This window comes from Rutidosis leptorrhynchoides, chromosome 6 (assembly GCF_046630445.1).
Source record: "Rutidosis leptorrhynchoides isolate AG116_Rl617_1_P2 chromosome 6, CSIRO_AGI_Rlap_v1, whole genome shotgun sequence".
NCBI classification, from domain to species: domain Eukaryota; kingdom Viridiplantae; phylum Streptophyta; class Magnoliopsida; order Asterales; family Asteraceae; genus Rutidosis; species Rutidosis leptorrhynchoides.
The window spans coordinates 108,055,231-108,081,503 of NC_092338.1; the positions used below are offsets into that span (position 1 = coordinate 108,055,231).

Genomic DNA, 26,273 nt, shown 5'->3' on the forward strand with positions numbered 1-26,273 from the left:
TATGATATTTAATATTTTTTTTATTGAATATTTATTATTTATAAATTTTATATATATTACACTATATATTTAATAATAATTATACCTAGAATCATATATATATTTATATAGATTCATTTTTCATTATACTTAATTATTTTGTGTATTATTTTACATATTTAAATTTTATCATATTATATTACTTTCAATTATTATTTATATATTTACATTTATTGTTATACATATAATTATTTTTATTTTCAACAATGGTTCGTGAATCGTCGGAATTGGTCGAAGGGTAATTGCATATATAAAATCAGTTTAAAAATTTTGTGACTCAACATTATAGACTTTGCTTATTGTGTCGAAATCATATAAAGATCAAGTTTAAATTTAGTCGGAAATTTACAGGTCGTCACAGATAATCGGGTAACCATTTAATTCAAATCAGCTTAAATTAAATGTTAAAGAATTAAATGTTAAAGAACATTCAAGGATTAATCTCAGTTACATGTCTATACTCGGATGTAAGATATGCATGTTTTTCTTGTCCATTTTGGTGGACCTTATGAAGTGGGCTAGTAGGATATAAGCCCATGTTGGTATTTGTTTGTAACTTTCAATGTAATTTATTGAATAAACTAATCATACGGGTCGGGTATATGAGTTTTTATTTAAAACCAAACCCAAACCCGAACTCGCGAAAAAAAAGTAAACCTATACCCATACCCGACTCTAAACCCGTATACCCGAACCAAACCCGGACCAATAATATCGGATTTCGGTTTTACCCATCGAGTACGGGTATTTTTGCCATCCCTAACTAGCATATACTCTTCCAAAAAGTACCAAACAACTTTTAGAAAAACGGTAAACAGAAAAGAAAAAGAAAAAAAAAAAAAAAAAAACCTTTTAAGAAAGAGGGATGATTCTCACACACTTTTTTGATCCTCACACACCAATTGAGTATTATTAGAAGAGTAAAATGTTAAAATAGGTGTGTGAGGATCAAAAAAGTGTGTGTGAGAATCATCCCCTTTTAAGAAAGAATAATAATAATAAATTTGGTTTACACAAAAGGGAAAAAAGGAGTTGAAACTTTGGCTTACGCTATAATAATGATAATAATAATAATAATAATGAGTGGAAAGCAATCTATAATAAGTGGTAACGTTTTTAAAAAAAGAAGTGAATAGTAGCTTGACCAATAGGAGGGCACGATATCCTCCTGTCATTATATATGATAATAATAATTTCATCCATACTGATTTTTTATTTTTTTAAGAACCGCAACACAAAAATGATCAGCACCTAAACTAATAATCAGTAGATGATATATCTTTATCTCAAGTTCTTCCTAGGCTGTAATCTCTTGAAAGCCATGAATGTCACTGCTGCAGATAAGGAATACCTGAGAATTAAAAAACCAACTATTAGTATTAGACCATATGGAATCCATAAACTAGTAACAAATAGTACGGATCATGAGACGAATAGCGTACCACGTAAATGTATAGTTGAGATGATCTTGTGGCATTACTGAACTGCGAATCAAACCATTAGTCTCTTTGGGTATTGGGTACGGATTACTCGGGTCGACGTTTTCATTGACTGCTTCAATGTATATGGTGTTCTCAGCAAGCCCGCAACTACAACCAATTCCAGCAACATCGACATAAAACCATTGAAATGAAGGCGGGTCGTTTGCTGGTACAAATACGCTTGGTTTCTCACTACCACGAATAACTCCAACAACTTCATCTAACACTATTTGTGGTTTATGGTCCTGCAAGTAATAATTTTGACAATATATAACTTTAAAGCATCTGATTTGTATATACATACACGAAATTAGCAACATATATAAGGAGGCGAAAGAAACCTTCTCTGTAACATTATATGGTCCTGCAGGTAATAATTTTGATGATATATATAACTTTAAAGCATCTAATTTGTATATACATACACAAAATTAGCATCATATATAAGGAGTCGAAAAACCTTCTCAGTAACATTAGGTTTCTTAGACCAAAATCTCCACCGAGAGCTATTATCCTGTGTAGCAGTAGATTCGGTAATTTGAGAATGTCGAGACTCGTTTTGAACGTTCAGTGACTTGTCTCTCCAACTTCGTGGGACCCATCCTCTGTTGACTAGGATCGGCATCTGCAAGCTGCAAAAGTATTCAAGTTTTCAGCATACTATTGGAATAAAACACTCACATTGTTTACTCTGGCAATTTTTTTTAAATAACATAATTATCTTTTTTTCTTGTTAAATTTTTACTCTTGTTATTAAATTAGGTGGGTTGGTCCCTGCTGTTTGTACCGTATTGCAGAGGTGTCCCTAAACTTTTTTTTCATTTGGTTGGTCACCGTGGTTTGCACGAATTACGCGGTTGGTCCCCGACGCTGACGTCCGTTAAAAAAACTCGTAAAGTAACCCCATGTGCTGCTCCCACGAGGGTAAATTACGAGATTAACGGACGTCATCAATAGGGAACCAACCGTGTGACTTATGCAAACCACCGTGATCAATCAAGTCAAAAAATAAGTTTAGGGACCTCTGCAAGACAGCAATATGGTACATTCTAACTAAAAAACAATGTTTCTAAGAAATGGCAAATATACTCGAATAACTACACACGTAACCATGTAACTACCTTTCAGGATTACTTGGAAGTGGCATAAGGGGAGTAACAAGGTAATATCCATTTTCGGTCACTCCGGATATACTTCTAGAACGAGGACCGACATAAACGGATTTTGTTTCATCAAAAACTCCTTTGCAGATGACCCTTCTGAACTCCAATGATTCCAGATTTTCACCTGAAGGAGTGATGTAGTTGCAGTTGATTGGTTCCATTTCCAATCTACTCTGTTTGTAGTCCAGCATTTTTACCTACAAAAACGAATAGTGCCTCAACTATGATTAGAAAAAGATTTCTGTTACAATGTTAATGTTAATCATTGAGTACAACTCATAAGAATTTTATGGTTTAAAAGTTAACTTTGACCCAGTTGACCAGTTCCACAGTTTGAAGTTAAAATGTGATCAAGTTGCCTAATTTATAATTTCAACGAGACATACAGTGTATAAAGTAGCATATAACCTTTTCTTGTCTTCTGAAGATCTGCCAAGTTCCCAGTCCAAAAGCGATTGCTCCCGGAATAAAAAGCAGAAACCTTGTCCATCCTCCTCTTGACTTCTCTGCTACATGAAAATATTTATAATTTATATAATATATACATGTTTCAGTCAATGTTCTTATAAGAACTTTCTGATAGCTTTAAACTAATAAAAACAGCAGCAACAAACTCAGTTTCACAAACAAAATTAAGATTTGAGCAATTCAAAAACACAATCCACATTTGCACTTTAAAAAGACCAACTTTCAACTAACATTTTTATTGAATTATTCTCTTATGATAAAACATAACGACGATACATACATTTCATATATAAAATTTGCAGAAAGGGTATATACACGGTGTTAACTTGGAGGCCCGAAATAGTCTATTCAGTCAACTGAGATCACAAGTCACTTCAATGATTATATAAATGCAACAAAAATGGACCTTGAGCTTGAAAAGACGGCTTTGACTGTGAAGGCAGAGGTGGCGGTACAGGTGGAAGTTAATTCGGCCAATTTGAGTAAGTTTGATAGTTTGGGTCCAAGGCAGGTTGTAAAATTTCACGAGCGAATTAAGTGAAAAAATAGAAGAGTACGTTTTGTTTATAAAAGACGTTTGACTGATAGCCAACCACAATTTGTATGGTTAATAAGTACTTCGAAGCTCACTTACTCAATTTTAGAAGAAATGTGCAATCAATCGATATTTTTTGTTCCAGAGTGTGTCAAGTGAAACTTGGAGTTCCCCCAAACACTTCAGTAGTAATTCATGAATAACTGAAACATACCAATGAAGTGTTCAGAGGATCTCTTAGGATCACTTGACGTTTATCTTCATTTGTTTTCACTTGAAGTGTTTGATGAATAAACATGACATATTTACGATGTATATATAGTATAAAGCTGAGGGAACTGAAGAATTTGAACCGTGAACATGGATACATCAGAAGCTTGAATGTAGTTTGAATCGAGTCTCTATTAGGAGATTAATGCTTTCATTTTCAGATAAAGTGGAAAATGATATGATTTTGAGTAGTGATAATGAGGACCAGGTGATAATGTTACATACAATTATATTCTCGTTTCCTTATCTACTCCTATATAAGACTAGGTTCAAAATTCTGACTTAAAAACTAATGGCATACGATTCCATTTCAAAAGAGATGGTCAAACTTGAATGGAATCAAATATATATACTACTGGTATGATTTTGGAACCCAAATCACGTCCCCGTTTCTGCTTTTGATTGAGAAATGCCCTAAGTGCAGGTGACAAAATGAGGTTTTTGGAGAGTAGGGCAACGGGTCAAAATGGGTTCGGGTCAACATGTCTATTCAATCAACTGAGATCGCAAGTAACTTCAATGATTTTATAAATGCAACAGTAAAGGACCTTGAGCTCGAAAAGACGGCAGAGGTGGCGGTACAGGCGGAAGTTCAGTGACAGCAACGGCAGACGAGTGTGAGGATGATAGTAGTAATTGTTGTTGTTGAGGGACCCACTTCAACGAATAAGTGATGTGCAGCGGGGTGTATATAAAATAGTTATTAATTTTAGCAGGAAAAACTATTAAATACGATACAATTTTACACAAGATATTTATTTATTTATAGAATGGATATACTTAAACCTTGCTACAACACTTATAGGCAGTGTACCTAATCGTAAAGTAGTGTAGTTTTTAGTAAGTCCGGTTCGTTCCACAGGGAAATCTTTAAACAAAGCTCAACGCTATATTAGTTTACTTTTATAAAAATACAAACATATATATAAGTAATATTATTATTATAAAGGGGGGTTTTTACCGTTTAATGACCGGTTTGTCGATTTTAAGACTTTAGTCGCAGTTAAAACCTAATGTAAAATATTAAATAAATAAAAGACTTAAATTAAAACTTAAAGTAAATAACAATAATGAAATTGCGAATAATAAAAGTGCGATAAACTTGCGATAATTAAAAAGTACGATAATTAAAAGTGCGATTAAACAACAATAAATAAAAGTGCGATAATTAGAAGTGCAATTAAATATAAAATAAAGGAAATTAAATATGAAATAAAAGAACTATGCTTATTTAAACTTCCGTAATCATGATGTTTGACGTGTTGATTTTAGTTTTATGCCCATGGGTTAATTGTCCTTTGTCCTGGATTATTTAATATGTCCGTCTGGTTTTTGTCCATAACAGTCCATCAGTCATAAATATAAATTGCAAGTGTCCTTGTCAAATTATTATTATACCCGAAGTTAAATATTCCAACTAATTGGGGATTCGAATTGTAACAAGGTTTTAATACTTTGTTTAATGAATACACCAGGTTATCGACTGCGTGTAAACCAAGGTTTTACTACTTTGTTAACAATTACACCAATTACCCTTGAATGTAATTTCACCCCTATTTTAATTATTCTAGTGGCTATTAATCCATTCCCGTGTCCGGTTAAATGAACGATTATTCGTACATATAAATACCCCGCCCATCGTATCCGATCGAGTGTATATGGTAATTTATAGGGACGCCCAATTGTAAATCTTTATATTAACATTAACAAACTTTCATTTAGTTAAACAAATATAAAGCCCATTAATAGCCCATAGTCTAATTTCTACAAGTGTCGTTCTTTTGTTCAAACCCCAATTATGGTACAAAGCCCAATTACCCAATTTTAGTAATTAGCCCAACATCATGATTACTTCGTTTTAAATAAGCATAATAATAACTTAGCTACGAGACATTAATGTAAAAAGGTTGAACATAACTTACAATGATTAAAAATAGCGTAGCGTTACACGGACAGAATTTCGACTTACACCCTTACAACATTCGCTAACATACCCTTATTATTAGAATTAAAATTAAAATTAAAATATAAATTATATATATATATAAGTTTTACGTATGATAAGAGAAGAAAAAGATGATGATTTTTGATCAGAATTCGGTTGGCTTTATAGCCAGAGTTGAAATTTGGGGCTCCGCGACTCGCGGCAAAATCCCCTTCAAACTCCGCGAGTCGCGGAGATAGAAATTACAGCTCAGTCCTTGGAGTTTTCTCTGCCGACGGTTTTTAATATATATATATAATATATATATAATTAATATAATTAATTATATATTATATTATATTTATATATATAGTTAACTTGTAATTTTTAGTCCGTTGCGTCGAGCGTTAAGAGTTGACTCTGGTCCCGGTTCCGGATTTTCGAACGTCCTCGCGTACAATTTAATATCTTGTACTTTGCGTTTTGAATCTTGTACTCTTGTGATTTCGAGACGTTTCTTATCAATAATTGGAACCTTTTTGATTGTCTTTTGTACTTTTGAGCTTTTTGGTCGTTTGCGTCTTCAATTCGTCGAATCTGTCTTTTGTCTTCACCTTTTATTATTTAAACGAATATCACTTGTAAATAGAACAATTGCAACTAAAAGCTTGTCTTTCTTGAGGAATAATGCTATGAAATATATGTTCGTTTTTAGCATTATCAAATATTCCCACACTTGAGCGTTGCTTGTCCTCAAGCAATATTGTCTTGAAATACCAGAATCACTTCTTTATTCTTCACACTTTGTACATTAGTGATTTCTATACGGCGGTATAAACAATGGTAGTAACGATATGGTTTACAGTCCCACATGACTATAAAAATTTAGATCCATTAAGGAAATTGGATCTTTATGAAAACATTTGATCTTTTGAAAATTAAATATAGTTTTTACCCTAGATAAGTTTTCCGGCATAACCCTTTACCGGTGTTTGCAAAATATTTTTGTGGGTTTGGTGGGTTTCAGATTTGAAAATTTTAGCTCAAAACTTGCGGTTTTGTGTCACCCACTTGCTAACCTTGTATTTGGAAAGCAACACGTCCAGTTTACTTGTCCCGTATATTACCTTTTGGTAAACTACCGTCCGGTTGTAAAGGAAAGCGTTGAACAAGCAACTGTTAAGGCAATGTCCCGTGACATGCTTTTGATTATGGTCTATAACGTGTCGGACGCAATTACTATCCTTGGTAGGAGCAATAGTAAAGCTCACCCTTATAATTTGTCGGTTTGACACAAGGTCCTGTCTTTGACCATGTTATGCAACCACCGTTCTTACGGTTGACACCCGATTTAGTTCAGGTGACCTAATGAATTCCAGGTGAATTCCTAGGATTTTACGTTCAATGGTAATGAACGCATTGAAAATAGGGTTTTCAGAAAACAAATTGGTTTGTAATTTTGATCAAAATATTTTCTTGTTTAAGCTCGAGTTTAGATATCATTGAATTCCATGAGTTTGAATTCTCAATCTTTAAGGTCAATCTCTAGGATTGAGTAATATCAGTCTTAAAAGCTGATTTTTAATCTTTAAGGAGATTATCCTTTCTGGGGATCTGATTCATTAGTCTTATCCAGCTAATTTGCATGGTGCCCCCCCATTGTACGAGATAAATCCTTCTCATGGTTAGGATAAATCTGACCACTTGGCGACCCTGTTTAATGCTAAGGTCCGTGGATTTCCTGCTGATTTTAGTGATGACTTTTCTAGATTTTTCGTCAACCTACAGCTGGTCTGGACGACAACTTCATGACCTAAATCAAGAAGCGCGTTTCTTTTTCGGAAGACTTTACTTCCTTTTAATGATGGAATTGATTCATCGTGTAGATCCATCTTTTCTTTTCTTTCATCGGGTAAAACAGTTTAGTTTAGTCCAAAGCAAAAGTATTTTCAGTTATTTGTTACAGATATATGTGACATATGTTTAAAATAACTTGGTAAATTTTCCCACACTTGGCTTTTATTTTCCTTTTTATCGTCCTCTATTCCATTTTAAATGAATTTTAACATTTTAGTTTGTTTCTCAATTTATGTCCTTTCCGAGGTAACAATAATTTCGGTGTTAAAACCTAGTTTTATCGTTCATAAATATGTATAAACATGATTTTGAATTCATTTAATTGAAAATTTTGAAAAATTTTACTAGAATTGGGTAGTCAGTATATAAGACTAGGGCTGTTCTTTTTTATCAGAGAGCACTAGATTCTAATACAACTACTGCTTTACTAGTATTTTTAATGGTAACCAAGTGTATAAAGTAAAAAATGTTAAAATCCGAAAGAATTTAACCCCTTCCCACACTTAAGATCTTGCAATGCCCTCATTTGCAAGAAATCAGTAACAATTTAAATTATTGAGGGTGATTTGTGTGAAAATGATTAAATTTTTACCAAAGTTTCCAAATATATTGGCGTTTGTTTGCTGAATGATAAATGGTGCACATCATTTGTTCATTCCGTCTTGTTGTTATTTCACATATATTTTGCATCTTGTCGTCAAAATTAGTTGCTTTTGCTGAACTTAATGCCAGTCTTTGAAAATGCGTTGTTTTACCATGTTGTGTACATAAGATAAACTGCAAACATATATACATATTTTTGAAGTTTGGTATATTACCCCACGTTCAAAAATTATTAAAATCTAAGAATAAAAGTTAGATAATTATAAAAATGATTACAATATTAACAAAAATATTAAATGTATCAATAATTACAAATTACAAAATAAAAAAAATAAGTAATAAGTAAACTAAGGATGATATTGGTACCAATAGGGGTTCCAGGCATAACCATAAGTGCTATAGAATGCTTCGGCAGGGTCATACGTAGGATATGGTGGCTGCATCTCTATCGACCAAGGAGGGAAGATGGGTTTCGGTGTAGGAATATAGTTTCTACCTATATGTTGGCAATGCGCTATGATCTGGTTCTGATGAACTTGCCAATCTTCAAATGCTCTCTGTCTAGCATTTTCGTATTCCTGAGAAGCTATAAACCTATGCATTTCTTGCATCTCATTCCCCCCTCCTACATTACCTTGCTCATGTTTTCTCTCCACCTGTGGATGTCTACCATGGTATCGTACTGCGGCGTTATTCCGCCTCTTCAAAACTTTCGCACCATGGTATACATTTAAACCTATAGTATCGCGGGGTTCCGGCTCTTCTAGTAATAATCCCCCCCGACTTATATCCACACCGAGATATTCACCAATCAAAGTAATAAAAATACCACCTCCTATTATGCTATGTGGTCGCATCCCCCGAACCATAGCTGATAAATAATAACCCACACAATATGGTATACTTACAGCGCTCTGTGGGTCTCGAATACACATATGGTAAAACAAATCTTGTTCATTTACTTTTTCTTTGTTCTTACCCCTTTGTGTAATCGAATTAGCTAAAAACCTATGTATCACTCTTAATTCGGCTCTATCTATATCCAAATAAGAGTAGTTTCCCCCTTTGAAACGGTGATGGCTTGTCATTTGACTCCACACACCGTGTGTATCAAAATTCTCATCTATCTTTCTACCGTTTAGTATCAATCCTCTACAATCGGCAGACGCTAACTCCTCAGGCGTATATATACGTAAAGCCTGAGCCATGTCTAGTAAAGACATGTGGCGCATCGAACCGCCTAACAAAAATCTAATAAAAGAACGATCGGTTAAACTAGCTACCAGATCATTCAACTCTATACTACATAACAACTCTTCACACCATACTTTATATACAGGTCTACGTATGGTGAATAAACATATCCAGTCATTAAAAGAAGAATTACCATACCTCTGTACAAGTAATTCCCTAATTGGCCCGGCCAATTCTACAGCTTCTAAGGGTCCCCATTCTATGACCCTCGGTACCTCAACAACCTTGGAATGAAGAGTATTCACCCCTTTCATTCTGCAAAACACATCAAACACAAATTTTGTGCATCCAAATATGCATTAGTGTCAGCAAAATCATCAATCAAAATAATTACAATGACATTATCAATTTATATCAAACTTAAGCTTATTTTCACATTTTTGTCAAATCTACACTTTTTCAAATAAGCATATACGAAAAATGTTCGCCAAGTTCATAAGCATTCAACTCAAATAACATGTCAAAATAATCATTACTAGCAATTAAACAAGTCTCAAATGGCATTATCTTTCAAAAATCAAGTTCATGAATTTTAGACTTGAAAAAGTCCACTTTAATTCTCAAAATCATGTTTAGGCTCAAAGTTTGGATCATTTAACTACCTAGACATGTTACACTACTCAATTTAGCAACAATTCATGACAAAAATCGGCCATAACCTGTTTATATCAAAAAGCCCCAAATTTGCTCAAGAACACAAACCCTAGATTATTCAAAATTTGAAGTTTAAGGCTTCTAATCATGTTAAACAGCATCAATCTAGGTTATACAAGCATAATACATAAACAATTTAAGTCTAATTACACTAAAAAGCATCAAAATCAAATTGGGGAAAAAAATAGCTCAAGAACACCTAATTTCGAATTAATGGTGTTTAGGTGTAGAAATTTACCGTTTTTCTTGAGTAATTCTTAGATAGCATCCTTCTCAACATGATTTTAGCAAAAAATTTGGTGATTAACGGTTAAAAATTGGGATTTTTGGGTGTGTTTTTCGGGTTTTTCGGGTCTGTTTTCGCAGTATTTTTCGAGTTGTTTTTGTGTGAGGGAGTTGGGACTGATCTGTTGTTCAGTTATATTTTTTTTTTCGGTTTTTAGTCTCTCCGCGACTCGCGGAGGTTTTGCACTTCAAACTCCGCGAGTCGCGGAGTTTGCTCTTTTTTTTTTTTTTTTTTTTTTTTTATAATCATTAACTTTTGAAAACAATTAAGAAATTAATTTTAAAATTTTGTTTCCCTTGTTATTTAGGACGAGGTTGTTTCGGATCGATGTCCTAGTCCGTCCTTCGACAAAATTTTAAAATTTGTCTTTTTGTAGCGATTGTTTTAAAAGCTAAGATTTTTGGTTTTTTTTTTTTAATGTTTTTGGCATACTTTAAATCAATAAGATTAAAAATAATGATAATAAAAGTTCTCGTCCCTCCCTCGGGTAAAGCAATTTCGGTTCAAAGACCTAGTCTTCAACTTACGACGAATTTTAAAAATCATATTCTTAACTTAATGAGATAAAGTAAATTTTTGTTTTTAAATTCACATAACTTAAATATTAAATTCAAAATTAATATTAAAAAATCACACCAAACTTAAAATTTGAAATGCATAAAATTAAAAATTAATATTTTAAAAATTAAAAATTCATACCAAACTTAATTTAAAAATTTATAAATTCATATCAAACTTATATTAATTTTTCAAATATTTACAATTTTAAATATATTGTTTTTACAAAGTTTACAATATTAATTTAAGATTTAAATATTAATTTTAAAAACATGGTAAAAATAAAATTAAAAATCTTTTTGTCTTTTTATCCCACTTTAATCAATCAAATATTATCAAAAATATGCGCCCCTCTTTTCGGTAAAGTAATTTCGGTTCCAAGACCTAATTTAACTCATGACGAATTTTTGAAATATTTTGGGTTGATTGTTTAAAGATATTTATACCTTAAGAATAAACGTTAAATTTCGCAGTGATGTAATAAATTTTTGAATGATATCAATAATTTCGGTCGCCAAACCTAATTTTATTCAATATCAATTTAATACTTTTTAGCGAACAAATTAGCGTTTATTATCAAAAGGTTAAAAATAAAAATAAAATAAAAACTGTACAGACATACCTGTGAAATAGATTTCTTAGTTATATGATCTATTCCATTCATAAGATAGTCGGTTTAATTGGTTTTCCATGGCTACATAGGCGTAACCTCGAGCATTCAGTGTCTTTTCTTCTAAACATATGAACGGTCCGTCTCTGCATAAAGTAACAAATTCGGTATTTGAATAGGTTTGATTATTTGAACATTTACCTCCATGTGACCATTTTCCGCATTTGTGACATCGTTCTAGGTGTCGTGCTCTTCTTTTCGCTGCGGATTTTGATTTTCCTTTACCAAATTGTAACTTATTATCTTCGCATCTGGATTCTTTTCTAACTCCGTCCATTCTTTCTCTGATTACTGATACTAATTCGCTCGATAGTATGTCATTATTACGTTTAGTGATCAAAGCGTGTAGCATTAGACCATGGTTTAGTTCACAGGCAGTCTTCATTTCGTAGAAACCTAAAAAAATAAAAATTCAGAATGGGGAGAGAAGACTAGTTCTTTAGGGTCTGCTAGGGAAAGACCATTCGGGTTCCATTTTCGAGAACTACACGAAAACAGACAATCTAACTCTAACAGAAATACATATTATCCTTTAAAGACTTGATTCTCCCCACACTTAGTTAGCTGTGGTGTCAAAATTGTGATTAACTTCGTTGTCGACTTCCATCGGACCATGTATGTAATGTTTAACTCTGTGACCATTAACTTTAAATTCAATCCCATTTGAATTTATCAATTCTATCATTCCGTATGGGAAAACTCTTTTGACTATGAATGGTCCAGACCATCTTGATTTCAATTTTCCAGGAAATAGCTTGAATCGTGAATTGAAAAGAAGAACTCTGTCTCCTTCTTTAAATTCTTTTGAACTTCTGATTCTTTTATCATGCCATTTCTTCGTTCTTTCTTTATAGATTAACGAATTTTCGTATGCTTCATGTCTTAATTCTTCTAATTCATTTAGTTGACTTAATCGTAGACGTCCGGCTTCATGTAAATCAAGATTACATGTCTTCAAAGCCCAAAATGCTTTGTGTTCGATTTCTACTGGAAGATGACATGCTTTTCCATAAACAAGTCTAAAAGGTGTGGTTCCAATTGGAGTTTTGTAGGCTTTTCTAAAAGCCCAGAGTGCATCCTCCAATTTAATGGACCATTCCTTCGGATTTGATCCTACGGTTTTCTCTAGAATACGTTTTAAAGCTCGGTTGGTATTTTCAACTTGTCCACTTGTTTGTGGATGATATGCGGTGGAGATTTTATGAGTTACTCCATATCTTTTAAGAACTTTATCAAGTTGATTATTACAGAAATGAGTACCCCGATCACTTATTAAAGCTTTCGGTGTTCCAAACCTTGCAAAAAGACGTTTTAAAAAGTTGACTACAACTCGTGCATCGTTAGTTGGGAGAGCTTGTGCTTCCGCCCATTTAGATACATAATCAATGGCTACGAGTATATATAGATTATTATGAGATTTTGGAAATGGACCCATAAAGTCAATACCCCAAATGTCAAATACTTCACATACTTGGATGACATTTTGTGGCATTTCATCACGTTGACTTATTTTTCCGGCCCTTTGACATGCATCACAGGATTTGCAAAGAAGGTGTGCGTCTTTGTAAATTGTAGTCCAATAGAATCCAGCTTCATAAACTTTTCTTGCTGTTAGTTGAGGCCCATAATGCCCTCCTGTTGGTCCTGTGTGACAATGGTTTAAAATTTTACTAGCTTCATCTCCAAATACACATCGGCGTATTATTCCATCGGGACAACTTTTAAACAAATGTGGATCTTCCCAGAAATAGTGTTTTATATCACTGAAGAATTTCTTTCGTCTTTGGTACGATAATCCTTTTTCAAGGAATCCACAAACTAAGTAGTTTGCATAGTCTGCAAACCATGGGATTTCTTTATAATCTATCTTCAATAGATATTCATCAGGAAAGTTGTCTTGTATGGCTGATTCATTTAGAACTTCTAATTCGGGATTTTCAAGACGAGAAAGATGATCAGCGGCGAGATTTTCTGCTCCTCTTTTATCTCGGATTTCAATATCAAACTCTTGTAAGAGTAAGATCCAACGGATTAATCTTGGTTTAGCATCTTGTTTTGAAAATAGGTATCTAAGAGCAGAATGGTCGGTATAGACCACCGTTTTTGCTAGAACGAGATATGATCGAAATTTGTCAAAAGCAAAGACAATAGCAAGGAGTTCTTTTTCAGTAGTTGTATAGTTCGTTTGTGCTCCTTGTAATGTCTTACTAGCATAATATATAGGTTGAAATCGTTTTTCAATCCTTTGTCCTAAAACGGCTCCCATTGCAAAATCACTTGCATCGCACATTAGTTCAAATGGTAGATTCCAATTTGGTGTTATCATGATCGGCGCATTAGTGAGTTTTTCTTTAAGAATATTAAAAGAATTGATACACTCATCTGAAAAGATGAATGGAGCATCCTTTTCTAGGAGTTTATTCATAGGAGTGGCAATTTTAGAAAAATCTTTTATGAAACGTCGGTAAAAACCGGCATGCCCTAGAAAACTCCTAACTCCTCTAACATTGGTGGGATGTGGAAGTTTAGCAATTACATCTACTTTAGCTCTATCCACTTCAATCCCTTCTTTTGAAATTTTATGTCCAAGAACGATGCCTTCTTTAACCATGAAATGGCATTTCTCCCAATTAAGTACTAGATTTGATTTTTCGCATCTAATTAGCATTCGTTCCAGATTAACTAGACATGATTTGAATGTATCACCGAAGACTGAAAAGTCATCCATGAATACTTCCATGCATTCTTCTATCATGTCATGAAAAATCGCCATCATACACCTTTGAAAGGTTGCAGGGGCGTTACAAAGTCCAAATGGCATGCGTTTGTAAGCAAAAGTACCATAAGGGCACGTGAATGTGGTTTTCTCTTGATCTTCGGGTGCTATTGGAATTTGAAAATATCCGGAAAATCCATCTAGAAAACAATAGTAACTATTTCCGGCTAATCTTTCCAACATTTGATCTATGAAAGGTAAGGGAAAGTGATCTTTTCTGGTGGCGTCATTTAATTTTCTATAATCAATACATACACACCATCCTGTTACAGTCCTAGTAGGAATAAGCTCATTTTTCTCATTTGTAATGACAGTCATGCCACCCTTCTTAGGCACGCATTGAACTGGGCTTACCCATGGACTATCAGAAATTGGATATATCAAACCTGCATCTAACAGTTTAATAATTTCCTTTTTAACAACATCTTGCATATTAGGATTTAGTCTTCGTTGACGTTGCACATACGTTTTATGACCTTCTTCCATAAGGATTTTATGTGTGCAATACGAAGGACTTATTCCTTTAATATCATGAATCTTCCATGCAATGGCTGGTTTATGAGCTTTCAACACAGAAATGAGTTGTGATTTCTCATTTTCAGTAAGAGAAGACGATATTATTACAGGTAATTCAGATTCACCATGTAAATAAGCGTATTCCAAATGGTTTGGAAGTGGCTTTAACTCTAATTTCGGAGGTTCTTCTATCGATGATTTGTATCGATATTTGTCTTCTTCTTTTAGCATTTGGATTTCTTCTGTTGTTGGTTCATATCCATTAGCTATAAGTGTAGCTAACATTTCAGCTTCATCAATTGGTTCATTACCTTCTCCTAAAGAACATTCTCCTGTCCCTTGTAATTCTGGAAATTCTTCTAATAATTCTGCATGTGCATCTATAGTTTGAATATAATAACATGTATCATCTGCAGATTGTGGCTGTTGCATTGCTCTATCAACTGAAAAGGTAACACTCTCATCCTCTATACTTAGGGTCAGTTTCTTACCGAACACGTCTATCATTGCTTTAGCCGTGTTTAAGAATGGTCTTCCTAATATGAGAGGAACTTGAGAATCTTCTTCCATGTCTAAAACAACAAAATCTACTGGAAATACTAAAGTACCAACTTTAACTAGCATGTTCTCCATTATCCCTCTAGGATATTTTATTGATCTATCGGCTAGTTGTATGCTTATTCTGGTTGGTTTCAATTCTCCAAGGTCTAGTTTAGCGTATAGTGAATACGGCATTAGATTTATACTAGCTCCTAAGTCTGCCAATGCTTCTATTGAACTAAGACTACCCAGAAAACATGGAATTGTGAAACTTCCTGGATCAGATAATTTTTCTGGTATCTTATTCAACAGCACTGCTGAACAATTAGCATTCATAGTAACAGCCGAGAGTTCTTCCATTTTCTTTCTATTTGAGATTAGATCTTTCAAGAATTTAGCATATCTTGGCATTCCTGAAATCACATCAATGAAAGGAAGATTTACATTTATCTATTTAAACATATCCAAGAATTTGGATTGCTCGGCTTCAAGTTTTTCTTTCTTCATTTTACTCGGGTAAGGAAGCGGTGGTTGGTACGGTTTAACATAAGGTTTAGCCTTAACTGTGTTATCTTCATTAACCTTTTCAACTACCGGTTCTTTTTCCTTATCTTGATCAGGTTGTGGTTCTTGTGGAGTATGAATAGTTTCATCAGAAGTTACAGGTATTTCAGGTGGTTTAAGTGTTGTACCACTTCTTGTGGTAATAGCTTTAGCTGTTTCATTTCGTGGGTTAGCATTTGTATCACTAGGTAGACTTCCCGGTTTTCTTTCACCTATTAACCTTGCTAGGTTACTTACTTCTTGTTCCAGATTTTGAATAGAAGCTTGTTGATTTCTAAATGCTTGAGCATTTTGTTCATTGGTTTGTTTCTGAGATGTGAAAAACTGCGTTTGAGTTTCAACTAGCTTCGTCATCATATCTTCTAAATTTGGCTTTTTATCATCGGGTTGTTGTGGTGGTTTGTTTTGAAAATTAGGTCTTTGCTGATTGTAAGTATTATTGGATACTTGTTGATTGCTAGGACCTTGTTGGTTGTTGTATGGAATATTTCGGTTATAATTCTGGTTTTGATTGTAAATCGGTCTTGGCGGTTGATAATTATTCTGATAATTATTTCCAGGCCTTTGGTTTATGTATGAAATATTCTCTCTTTGTTCCATTGTTAATTCAATACTGAGACAATCTTTTGTCAAATGTGGTCCTCCACACTGCTCACAACTAATTCGTATTGAGTGAATATCTTTAGTCATCTTTTCCATTCGTCTTTCCACAGCATCTATCTTTGCGGAAATGGAATCTAAGTCATGGCTAGAATCGGCTCTAGCTGCTTTAGATGATCTAATGATATCTTTTTCTTGGTGCCACTCATGTGAGTGGGAAGCAGTATTATCAATAATTTTGTAAGCATCAGTTTCGGTTTTCTTCATAATAGAACCACCAGCTGCTATATCTATGTCTTTCCTTGTAGTGATGTCGCATCCTTGGTAGAATATTTGTACTATTTGACAGGTGTCTAAACCATGTTGCGGACATCCTCTTAATAACTTTCCATATCTTGTCCACGCCTCATATAGAGTTTCATTTGGCTTTTGTGTGAACGTAACAATTTCTGCTTGAAGTCTTACGGCTTTAGATGCAGGAAAGAATTGTTTAAGAAATTTGTCAACTAAAACATCCCATGTATCAATCGCCCCTTCAGGTAACGATTCCAACCAATCTTTGGCTTCTCCCTTTAAAGTCCAGGGAAATAACATGAGATATATCTGTTCATCCTCCACTTCTCGGATTTTAAATAGTGTGCAGATCCTATTAAAGGTACGTAGATGTTCATTTGGATCTTCCTTCGGCGCACCACTAAATTGGCATTGATTAGTCACCATGTGTAGAATTTGTCCTTTGATTTCATAATCTGGCGCATTAATGTCTGGATGAGTAATTACGTGACCTTGGCCAGTGCGTTTAGCTCTCATTCGGTCTTCCATACTTAAAGGTTCCAGATTCTCCATAATTGAATTTGTTGAATCGGTATCACTAGATGATTCTGATTTAATGGTTTGTTCCTCAACAATCTCTGTTTGAATGATTGGTGGTTCCGGAGGAAAGTTTAGTGGTTCAGGATCTACGAACCGTTCCTGAATATTCTCCGGATTCTCAATTGTGAGGTTGGGTTCAAAAAATGGATTATCGGAAATTTGAACTGAAGTACTTGGTTGACTGGATGACGATTCTAAAGAAAAATCAACGGCGGTTATATTTGCTAAATGTCTTGATCTAGTTACAGGTGGTGAACGTACAAAAGGTGGTGAACGTCTTGCTCGGTGCATCCACTGAATATCCTATTAGTTTTAAAAAGGAAAGAAAAATTATAATAAGTTATCCAATTAATAGACTTTTCTGATTTTGCCCACGTTTCGAATAGCCAAAAGATGCAGCAGAGGGGCAGGATTCGTTTGGTCTCAATATAATTGAGGACTGTTTGGCTCCAATAACCCGGTCCACGTACAAATCCAACTATTACTACGAACCAGAAAATTTTGATGTCTATTAATTTAACCACTTAAAATAAATTTTCGTAATTTTAAGAAATTTAGATAAGAAGTAGAATAAAAATCTATGTCCTAAAACTAGAATAGCGAGAAATAAGAGAGAAAAAGAGTTCGTCGAAACAAGGTTGAAAAAGAAAAAAAAAATGGTTGAAAAATAAAAGGTGACGGAAAAATAAAAGAAACTTATCAAAACTTAAAAATACTTGACTAACCTAACCTTATTACTACAACTAACTTAAAATTATAATCGCAAATTGAAATTACTAATTGGAATGATAATTGGTACATAGTAAAAGGTGTCTAAAAATATTAAAGCTTACAGGAAAAACTAAATCCCAAATAGAAATAACTTAAAAAGAAACTAAAACTTAAAAAGGCGTCGTAAAATTATAAAGCACCTAATACTTAATTTAAGGAATAAGCACTTAAGGAATTCTACGGCAAAGCCTAAAAATCTAGGAGTAAAAATAACTATAGCAAAAACTTAGTTTAAAATTAAATATGAGCTAAAAATACAAATATTACGCTACAACGATTAAAAAGGGACAAAATATAAAAATATACAAAAAGTTGTAAAAAGTACAATTTTTATAAAAATATTATTTTTATATTATTTATTTAATAAAACTACTAATTTTACAATTTAATTAAAACTAATTAATACTAAATACATAATAAAAAGTAAAAGTAAAAATAAAACTAATAATAATAATAATAATAATAATAATAAGGGTTAAATAATAATAATAATTAATTAAATCCCGTAATTAATGCAGGATTAGGGTTTCTGTTCGCGTGTCAGAGAAGCTCCGCGACTTGCGGTATTCAAGGCTTCAAACCCCGCGACTCGCGGGGTTTCAGAATTCAGCTGACAGATTTAATTATTCGACGCGTTTTTTCTTTATTTATTTATTTTTTTATTTTCTGTTTTCTATTTTTATATAATTAAAAGATGTTTAATAAAATTTATATTATTATAAACTAAAATAAAAATAAAGAAACTTATAAAACTTAAATATTTAACAAAATCTTAAAAATACTTATATTTTTGTTTTTCTTTTTATATTTTTGAATAATTAAAACATATTTTTACAAAAACGAATTTTAATAAAAGTTAACTAAAACTCTTTTTTTTTTATATTAGCGTTGCGCTTCCGGCGTTTAAGATAGATCCCCGGCAGCGGCGCCAAAAATACTTGATGTGCAGCGGGGTGTATATAAAATAGTTATTAATTTTAGCAGGAAAAACTATTAAATACGATACAATTTTACACAAGATATTTATTTATTTATAGAATGGATATACTTAAACCTTGCTACAACACTTATAGGCAGTGTACCTAATCGTAAAGTAGTGTAGTTTTTAGTAAGTCCGGTTCGTTCCACAGGGAAATCTTTAAACAAAGCTCAACGCTATATTAGTTTACTTTTATAAAAATACAAACATATATATAAGTAATATTATTATTATAAAGGGGGGTTTTTACCGTTTAATGACCGGTTTGTCGATTTTAAGACTTTAGTCGCAGTTAAAACCTAATGTAAAATATTAAATAAATAAAAGACTTAAATTAAAACTTAAAGTAAATAACAATAATGAAATTGCGAATAATAAAAGTGCGATAAACTTGCGATAATTAAAAAGTACGATAATTAAAAGTGCGATTAAACAACAATAAATAAAAGTGCGATAATTAGAAGTGCAATTAAATATAAAATAAAGGAAATTAAATATGAAATAAAAGAATTATGCTTATTTAAACTTCCGTAATCATGATGTTTGACGTGTTGATTTTAGTTTTATGCCCATGGGTTAATTGTCCTTTGTCCTGGATTATTTAATATGTCCGTCTGGTTTTTGTCCATAACAGTCCATCGGTCATAAATATAAATTGCAAGTGTCCTTGTCAAATTATTATTATACCCGAAGTTAAATATTCCAACTAATTGGGGATTCGAATTGTAACAAGGTTTTAATACTTTGTTTAATGAATACACCAGGTTATCGACTGCGTGTAAACCAAGGTTTTACTACTTTGTTAACAATTACACCAATTACCCTTGAATGTAATTTCACCCCTATTTTAATTATTCTAGTGGCTATTAATCCATTCCCGTGTCCGGTTAAATGAACGATTATTCGTACATATAAATAACCCGCCCATCGTATCCGATCGAGTGTATATGGTAATTTATAGGGACGCCCAATTGTAAATCTTTATATTAACATTAACAAACTTTCATTTAGTTAAACAAATATAAAGCCCATTAATAGCCCATAGTCTAATTTCTACAAGTGTCGTTCTTTTGTCCAAACCCCAATTATGGTACAAAGCCCAATTACCCAATTTTAGTAATTAGCCCAACATCATGATTACTTCGTTTTAAATAAGCATAATAATAACTTAGCTACGAGACATTAATGTAAAAAGGTTGAACATAACTTACAATGATTAAAAATAGCGTAGCGTTACACGGACAGAATTTCGACTTACACCCTTACAACATTCGCTAACATACCCTTATTATTAGAATTAAAATTAAAATTAAAATATAAATTATATATATATATATATAAGTTTTACGTATGATAAGAGAAGAAAAAGATGATGATTTTTGATCAGAATTCGGTTGGCTTTATAGCCAGAGTTGAAATTTGGGGCTCCGCGACTCGCGGCAAAATCCCCTTCAAACTCCGCGAGTCGCGGAGATAGAAATTACAGCTCAGTCCTTGGAGTTTTCTCTGCCGACGGTTTTTAATATATATATATAATATATATATAATTAATATAATTAATTATATATTATATTATATTTATATATATAGTTAACTTGTAATTTTTAGTCCGTTGCATCGAGCGTTAAGAGTTGACTCTGGTCCCGGTTCCGGATTTTCGAACGTCCTCGCGTACAATTTAATATCTTGTACTTTGCGTTTTGAATCTTGTACTCTTGTGATTTCGAGACGTTTCTTATCAATAATTGGAACCTTTTTGATTGTCTTTTGTACTTTTGAGCTTTTTGGTCGTTTGCGTCTTCAATTCGTCGAATCTGTCTTTTGTCTTCACCTTTTATTATTTAAACGAATATCACTTGTAAATAGAACAATTGCAACTAAAAGCTTGTCTTTCTTGAGGAATAATGCTATGAAATATATGTTCGTTTTTAGCATTATCAATAAGCTAGAGCATTTGTTGATATTTTCGATGTTATCAAGCTTTTGGAGAGTGAATTCATTTGAATAACCACAAATTGACATCTATTGAAAAGCTTTATGTTATAGTTATCGTGAACAGCAGCATTAGGTGTTCTACCAGCTGAGCAACAGTCCTTAGAACAGCATTTCGTTCTCCTATTAAACTTATACTGAAGCTCAATCTCAAAACCCTAAAAATGCAACCAAATAGAAACCAAATGAATGAATTGAATAGATACATATATGTGTGTGTGCATATAGATTATACATCTGTTATGAAATGTACATTTATGAAATGTACATTGTGATCTCTGCAAAATGATTAAAACAACACAAACTGAGATAACATAATTGATAGCATTACCTTTATTTAAAAAGAGTGATCAGAGATTGCAGATTTTATGATTTTAGGTTTGCGAAATCTCGGAGAGTTAGGGTTAATGCCCACTCTGTACACCAAGATGAGAATATAAGAAAATAAAAATAAAAATTAATTAATCAGATTGAATCATGACCCTTAATGATACTTTCGAATTGTGGATAATTATTATTATTATTATTATATTATTATTATTATTATTATTATTATTATTATTATTATTATTATTATTATTATTATTATTATTATTATTATTATAATAAATAAAAAAAACTTAAAAGTTTTAAAACTTACAAAAAATTAGTGGGAAGCCTAGAGACAATCTGGGCCCCCACACCTCTAGCAATAGCAAAACCTATCCTAGTAAAAATATGAGCAGCAGCACCGGCACTAATATCTTGCGCCATCGAACTCTTCTGAAACCGCTTTAGCAAAGAAACAGCCTCCTTCTCTAATTCCCCCAGGGAAGAAAATGAGAAAGGAATGAAACCATAACCAATCGCCTGACAGCTAGATTCGTACTTGACCCGCTTTCGACGAGCCGCATCAACCACAGCACGTCCAGGGACAAAGTCAGAAAGCCCAGACTGCGTCAAAGGAGAAGACCCTGTCAAGTCAACACAAACATCGCGACCACAATCCCAGGAATAAAGTAACACATCTGCAGGTCTGAGGGCCCTGTCGTTCCCTCCAGACAACCCAATGTCAACCTCCTTTCTCGCTGAAATCCCAGATCGATAACAAACATCAACAAGGGAATCCCGAACAATATTATGTCGATGCTTAATACCCACCATACCAGCACAAGACACGGCGTGATCCCCGAAAATATCCCCAGTAAAAACCCTTGAACAGGCAGAGCATGCCGTCGAGATAGAGAACAAAGGAACACCTAACCGGTAGCACAACACACATCGGTAAGTCTTTGCGTTCATCGTCTGACCCAACCCCAAAATAGGGACTGCCCTTAGCCAAGCAGATGTGTGATCACCCTGCTGTGATTTCCATAAGGCCGATTGTCGGGGAGATAACGAAAAAGTGGATTCTGCAGAAGCGGTAACCTTTGTGAAATAAACATCTGCCAATTTCTTCATGAGTATTGGGGCAGCGACCTCACTCGGATTACCTAAAATATCAAACCCAACCGTATTATTAAACAGACCCAATGCATCTTCAAAATCACGACCAAGACCAACAATACCCGTATGACGTAAGAGCTTGGTCTGCAACCCAGCAGACTGTAATCGAGAAGCCAGAAAAGCATAATGACGAACATCTCCCGCAGAATAAACACCAAGCCCTCCAAATGCAAATGGCAAGGTGGCAAGCCGCCACTGCCAATCACCAAACCCAGGCCCTGAAGCAGTAACAATACGCTCCAAAGAAGATCGAAGGGCTTCATCGAAAGCGCGTTGAGCCGCCTTAAATATACTAGGAGGACAAGTACGCAAGGTAAAGTAGAGTTTAGAAACTCCCGTACATGCCCTAAGCAACAACAACTCACACTGAGGATCATCAAGCTTAGCAACCTTATCCATAAGCGCAATGGACTTGGTCACCCTTTGCATCACCAGTTCACTACTAAAACCAAGATCGGAAGTTGCGGGGGCCCCTAGCAACTTAACACCATTTAAAGGCCGAGCAATATTAGGAGGAAAGACACCTACTTGCCTGCTGCGAGGGTCCTCCGTAGGCCAGAAAATTTCTGTTTTTTCAACGTTGAGATGTAGCCCAAAACGAGGCCCGTCCTCCATAATCAAATGCAAAACCTTCCCCACCACCAAAGTGTCCCCAATAATAGTGCCATCATCCAAATACCACGCCTGAAGACAAACCTCAAAATTATCTCTGATTTTAGAAACCAAGGGTTGTAAGACCAAAGCAAAAAGCAGCGGACCAAGGGGATCACCCTGTTGCACCCCCTGAGAAGACCATAAGGTGTGGTTCCCATAATACAATCTGGCTGGATTAGAGTAGCAAAATTCAACCCACCGAGAAATGCTCGGACAAAGGCGGCGAACTTCACGTAACATGACCGTACGATCAACTAGATTGAAGGCATTATAATAAACTTAAAAGTATTAAAACTTACAAAAAATTAGTGGGAAGCCTAGAGACAATCTGGGCCCCCACACCTCTAGCAATAGCAAAACCTATCCTAGTGAAAATATGAGCAGCAGCACCGGCACCAATATCTTGCGCCATCGAACTCTTCTGAACCCACTTTAGCAAAGAAACAGCATCCCTTTCTAATTCCCCAAGGGAAGAAAATGAGAAAGGAATGAAACCATAACCAATCGCCTGACAGCTAGATTCGTACTTGACCCGCTTCCGACGAGCCGCATCAACCACAGCACGTCCAGGGACAAAGTCAGAAAGACCAGACTGTGTCAAAGGAGAAGACCCTGTCAAGTCAACACAAACATCGCGACCACAATCCCAGGAATAAAGTAACACATCTGCAGGTCTGAGGGCCCTGTCGTTCCCTCCAGACAACCCAATGTCAACCTCCTTTCTCGCTGAAATCCCAGATCGATAACAAACATCAACAAGGGAATCCCGAACAACATTATGCCGATGCTTAATACCCACCATACCAGCACAAGACACCGCGTGATCCCCGAAAATATCCCCAGTAAAAACCCTTGAACAGGCAGAGCATGCCGTCGAGATAGAGAACAATGGAACACCCAACCGGTAGCACAACACACATCGGTAAGTCTTTGCGTTCATCGTCTGACCCAACCCCAAAATAGGGACTGCCCTTAGCCAAGCAGAGGTGTGATCACCCTGCTGCGATTTCCATAAGGCCGATTGCCGGGGAGATAATGAAAAAGTGGATTCTGCAGAAGCGGTAACCTTTGTGAAATAAACATCTGCCAATTTCTTCATGAGTATGAGGGCAGCGACCTCACTCTGATTACCTAAAATATCAAACCCAACCGTTTTATTAAACAGACCCAATGCATCTTCAAAAGCACGACCAAGACCAACAATACCCGCATGACGTAGGAGCTTGGTCTGCAACCCAGCAGACTGTAATCGAGAAGCCAGAAAAGCATAATGACGAACATCTCCCGCAGAATAAACACCAAGCCCTCCAAATGCAAATGGCAAGGTGGCAAGCCGCCACTGCCAATCACCAAACTCAGGCCCTGAAGCAGTAACAATACGCTCCAAGGAAGATCGAAGGGCTCCATCGAAAGCGCGTTGAGCCGCCTCAAATATACTAGGAGGACAAGTACGCAAGGTAAAGTAGAGTTTAGAAACTCCCGTACATGCCCTAAGCAACAACAACTCACACTGAGGATCATCAAGCTTAGCAACCTTATCCATAAGCGCAATGGACTTGGTCACCCTTTGCATCACCAGTTCACTACTAAAACCAAGATCGGAACTTGCGGGGGCCCCAAGCAACTTAACACCATTTAAAGGTCGAGCAATATTAGGAGGAAAGACACCTACTTGTCTGCTGCGAGGGTCCTCCGTAGGCCAGAAAATTTCTGTTTTTTCAACGTTGAGATGAAGCCCAAAACGAGGCCCATCCCCCATAATCAAATGCAAAACCTTCCCTACCACCAAAGTGTCCCCAATAATAGTGTCATCATCCAAATACCACGCCTGAAGACAAACCTCAAAATTATCTCTGATTTTAGAAACCAAGGGTTGTAAGACCAAAGCAAAAAGTAGCGGACCAAGGGGATCACCCTGTTGCACCCCCTGAGAAGACCATAAGGTGTGGTTCCCATAATACAATCTTGCTGGATTAGAGTAGCAAAATTCAACCCACTGAGAAATGCTCGGACAAAGGCGGCGAACTTCATGTAACATGAACGTACGATCAACAAGATTGAATGCATTTTGAAAATCAACTAATAACATAGAGAGGCCAACATCAGAGCCACGATCCTCAATCAACCGATTCACAGCATGAAGAATAGCCTCACCACCTAAAGAAACACCAACACCAAATTGAAGACCATCGAAGTAACTTCCCAAAGACTGGCCAACCATAGCAGCGCCAACCTTCGAAACAAGACGTCGCCAAACAGTACCCACAGCTATAGGACGAATACCACCGCCGGGCTTGACAAGCGGTGTGAGGGGAGCACTAGCTATATACTCTCCTAATTCCATAGGGCACCTTCCAGCTAGAAAGAGATTAACGACCCCGGTAATAGAGCCAACCAACTCATCCGAGACTGCCACAGCAGCACCACTTAAGCAATCCATAAGGTGTTGTGCACGTAAACCATCCCTACCACATGATGTGCCCCGAGGAAAACTTTTAATCTGGCCCAAAACAACAGCAGAAGTCGTAACGAGGTGTAGGTGATCAACCGGCATATCAGGCAAGGATGGAGCTATAGAAGAAGGATGCTTAGACAGCAAGTCCGCCAGCGTGGCGTCATTATAAGGAGCAACGCCTGATGAAGAAAGAACACGAGCTGCAGCGGTGTAATGGCCATCACAAATCTTCCTACGACACTGCTTAATATTACGCTTTTCCAAATCAAGGACCTCATCATCAGCCACTGACAACATAGGAGAATC

At 35.0% G+C, this 26,273-nt stretch overlaps 1 protein-coding gene across 1 annotated transcript; it reads right to left on the reverse strand.

The window, feature by feature from the left end:
* Nucleotides 1-1,268: 1,268 nt before the first annotated feature.
* LOC139853952 (uncharacterized) lies at nucleotides 1,269-23,473 on the reverse strand. Its single transcript, XM_071843288.1, has 10 exons — nucleotides 22,921-23,473; nucleotides 22,242-22,845; nucleotides 21,642-21,651; nucleotides 21,391-21,531; nucleotides 4,505-4,613; nucleotides 3,092-3,192; nucleotides 2,642-2,880; nucleotides 1,981-2,152; nucleotides 1,482-1,765; nucleotides 1,269-1,390 (listed from the first exon to the last, which is right to left on the reverse strand). Exons 1-10 carry the CDS (start codon nucleotides 23,471-23,473, stop codon nucleotides 1,321-1,323), a joined length of 2,283 nt encoding a protein of 760 aa, XP_071699389.1. The 3' UTR covers nucleotides 1,269-1,320.
* Nucleotides 23,474-26,273: the final 2,800 nt, after the last annotated feature.

What these genes read in the sequence shown, in the direction of transcription:
- LOC139853952 (XM_071843288.1), bottom strand. Translation starts at nt 23,473, where the DNA reads ATGGAGGACGGGCCTCGTTTTGGGCTACATCTCAACGTTGAAAAAACA. An exon ending in GCCGTCTTTTCGAGCTCAAG is followed by an intron (nt 3,193 to 4,504) that starts GTCCTTTACTGT and finishes ATTTTCATGTAG; the next exon opens with CAGAGAAGTCAAGAGGAGGA. An exon ending in CTTCCAAGTAATCCTGAAAG is followed by an intron (nt 2,153 to 2,641) that starts GTAGTTACATGG and finishes ATACTTTTGCAG; the next exon opens with CTTGCAGATGCCGATCCTAG.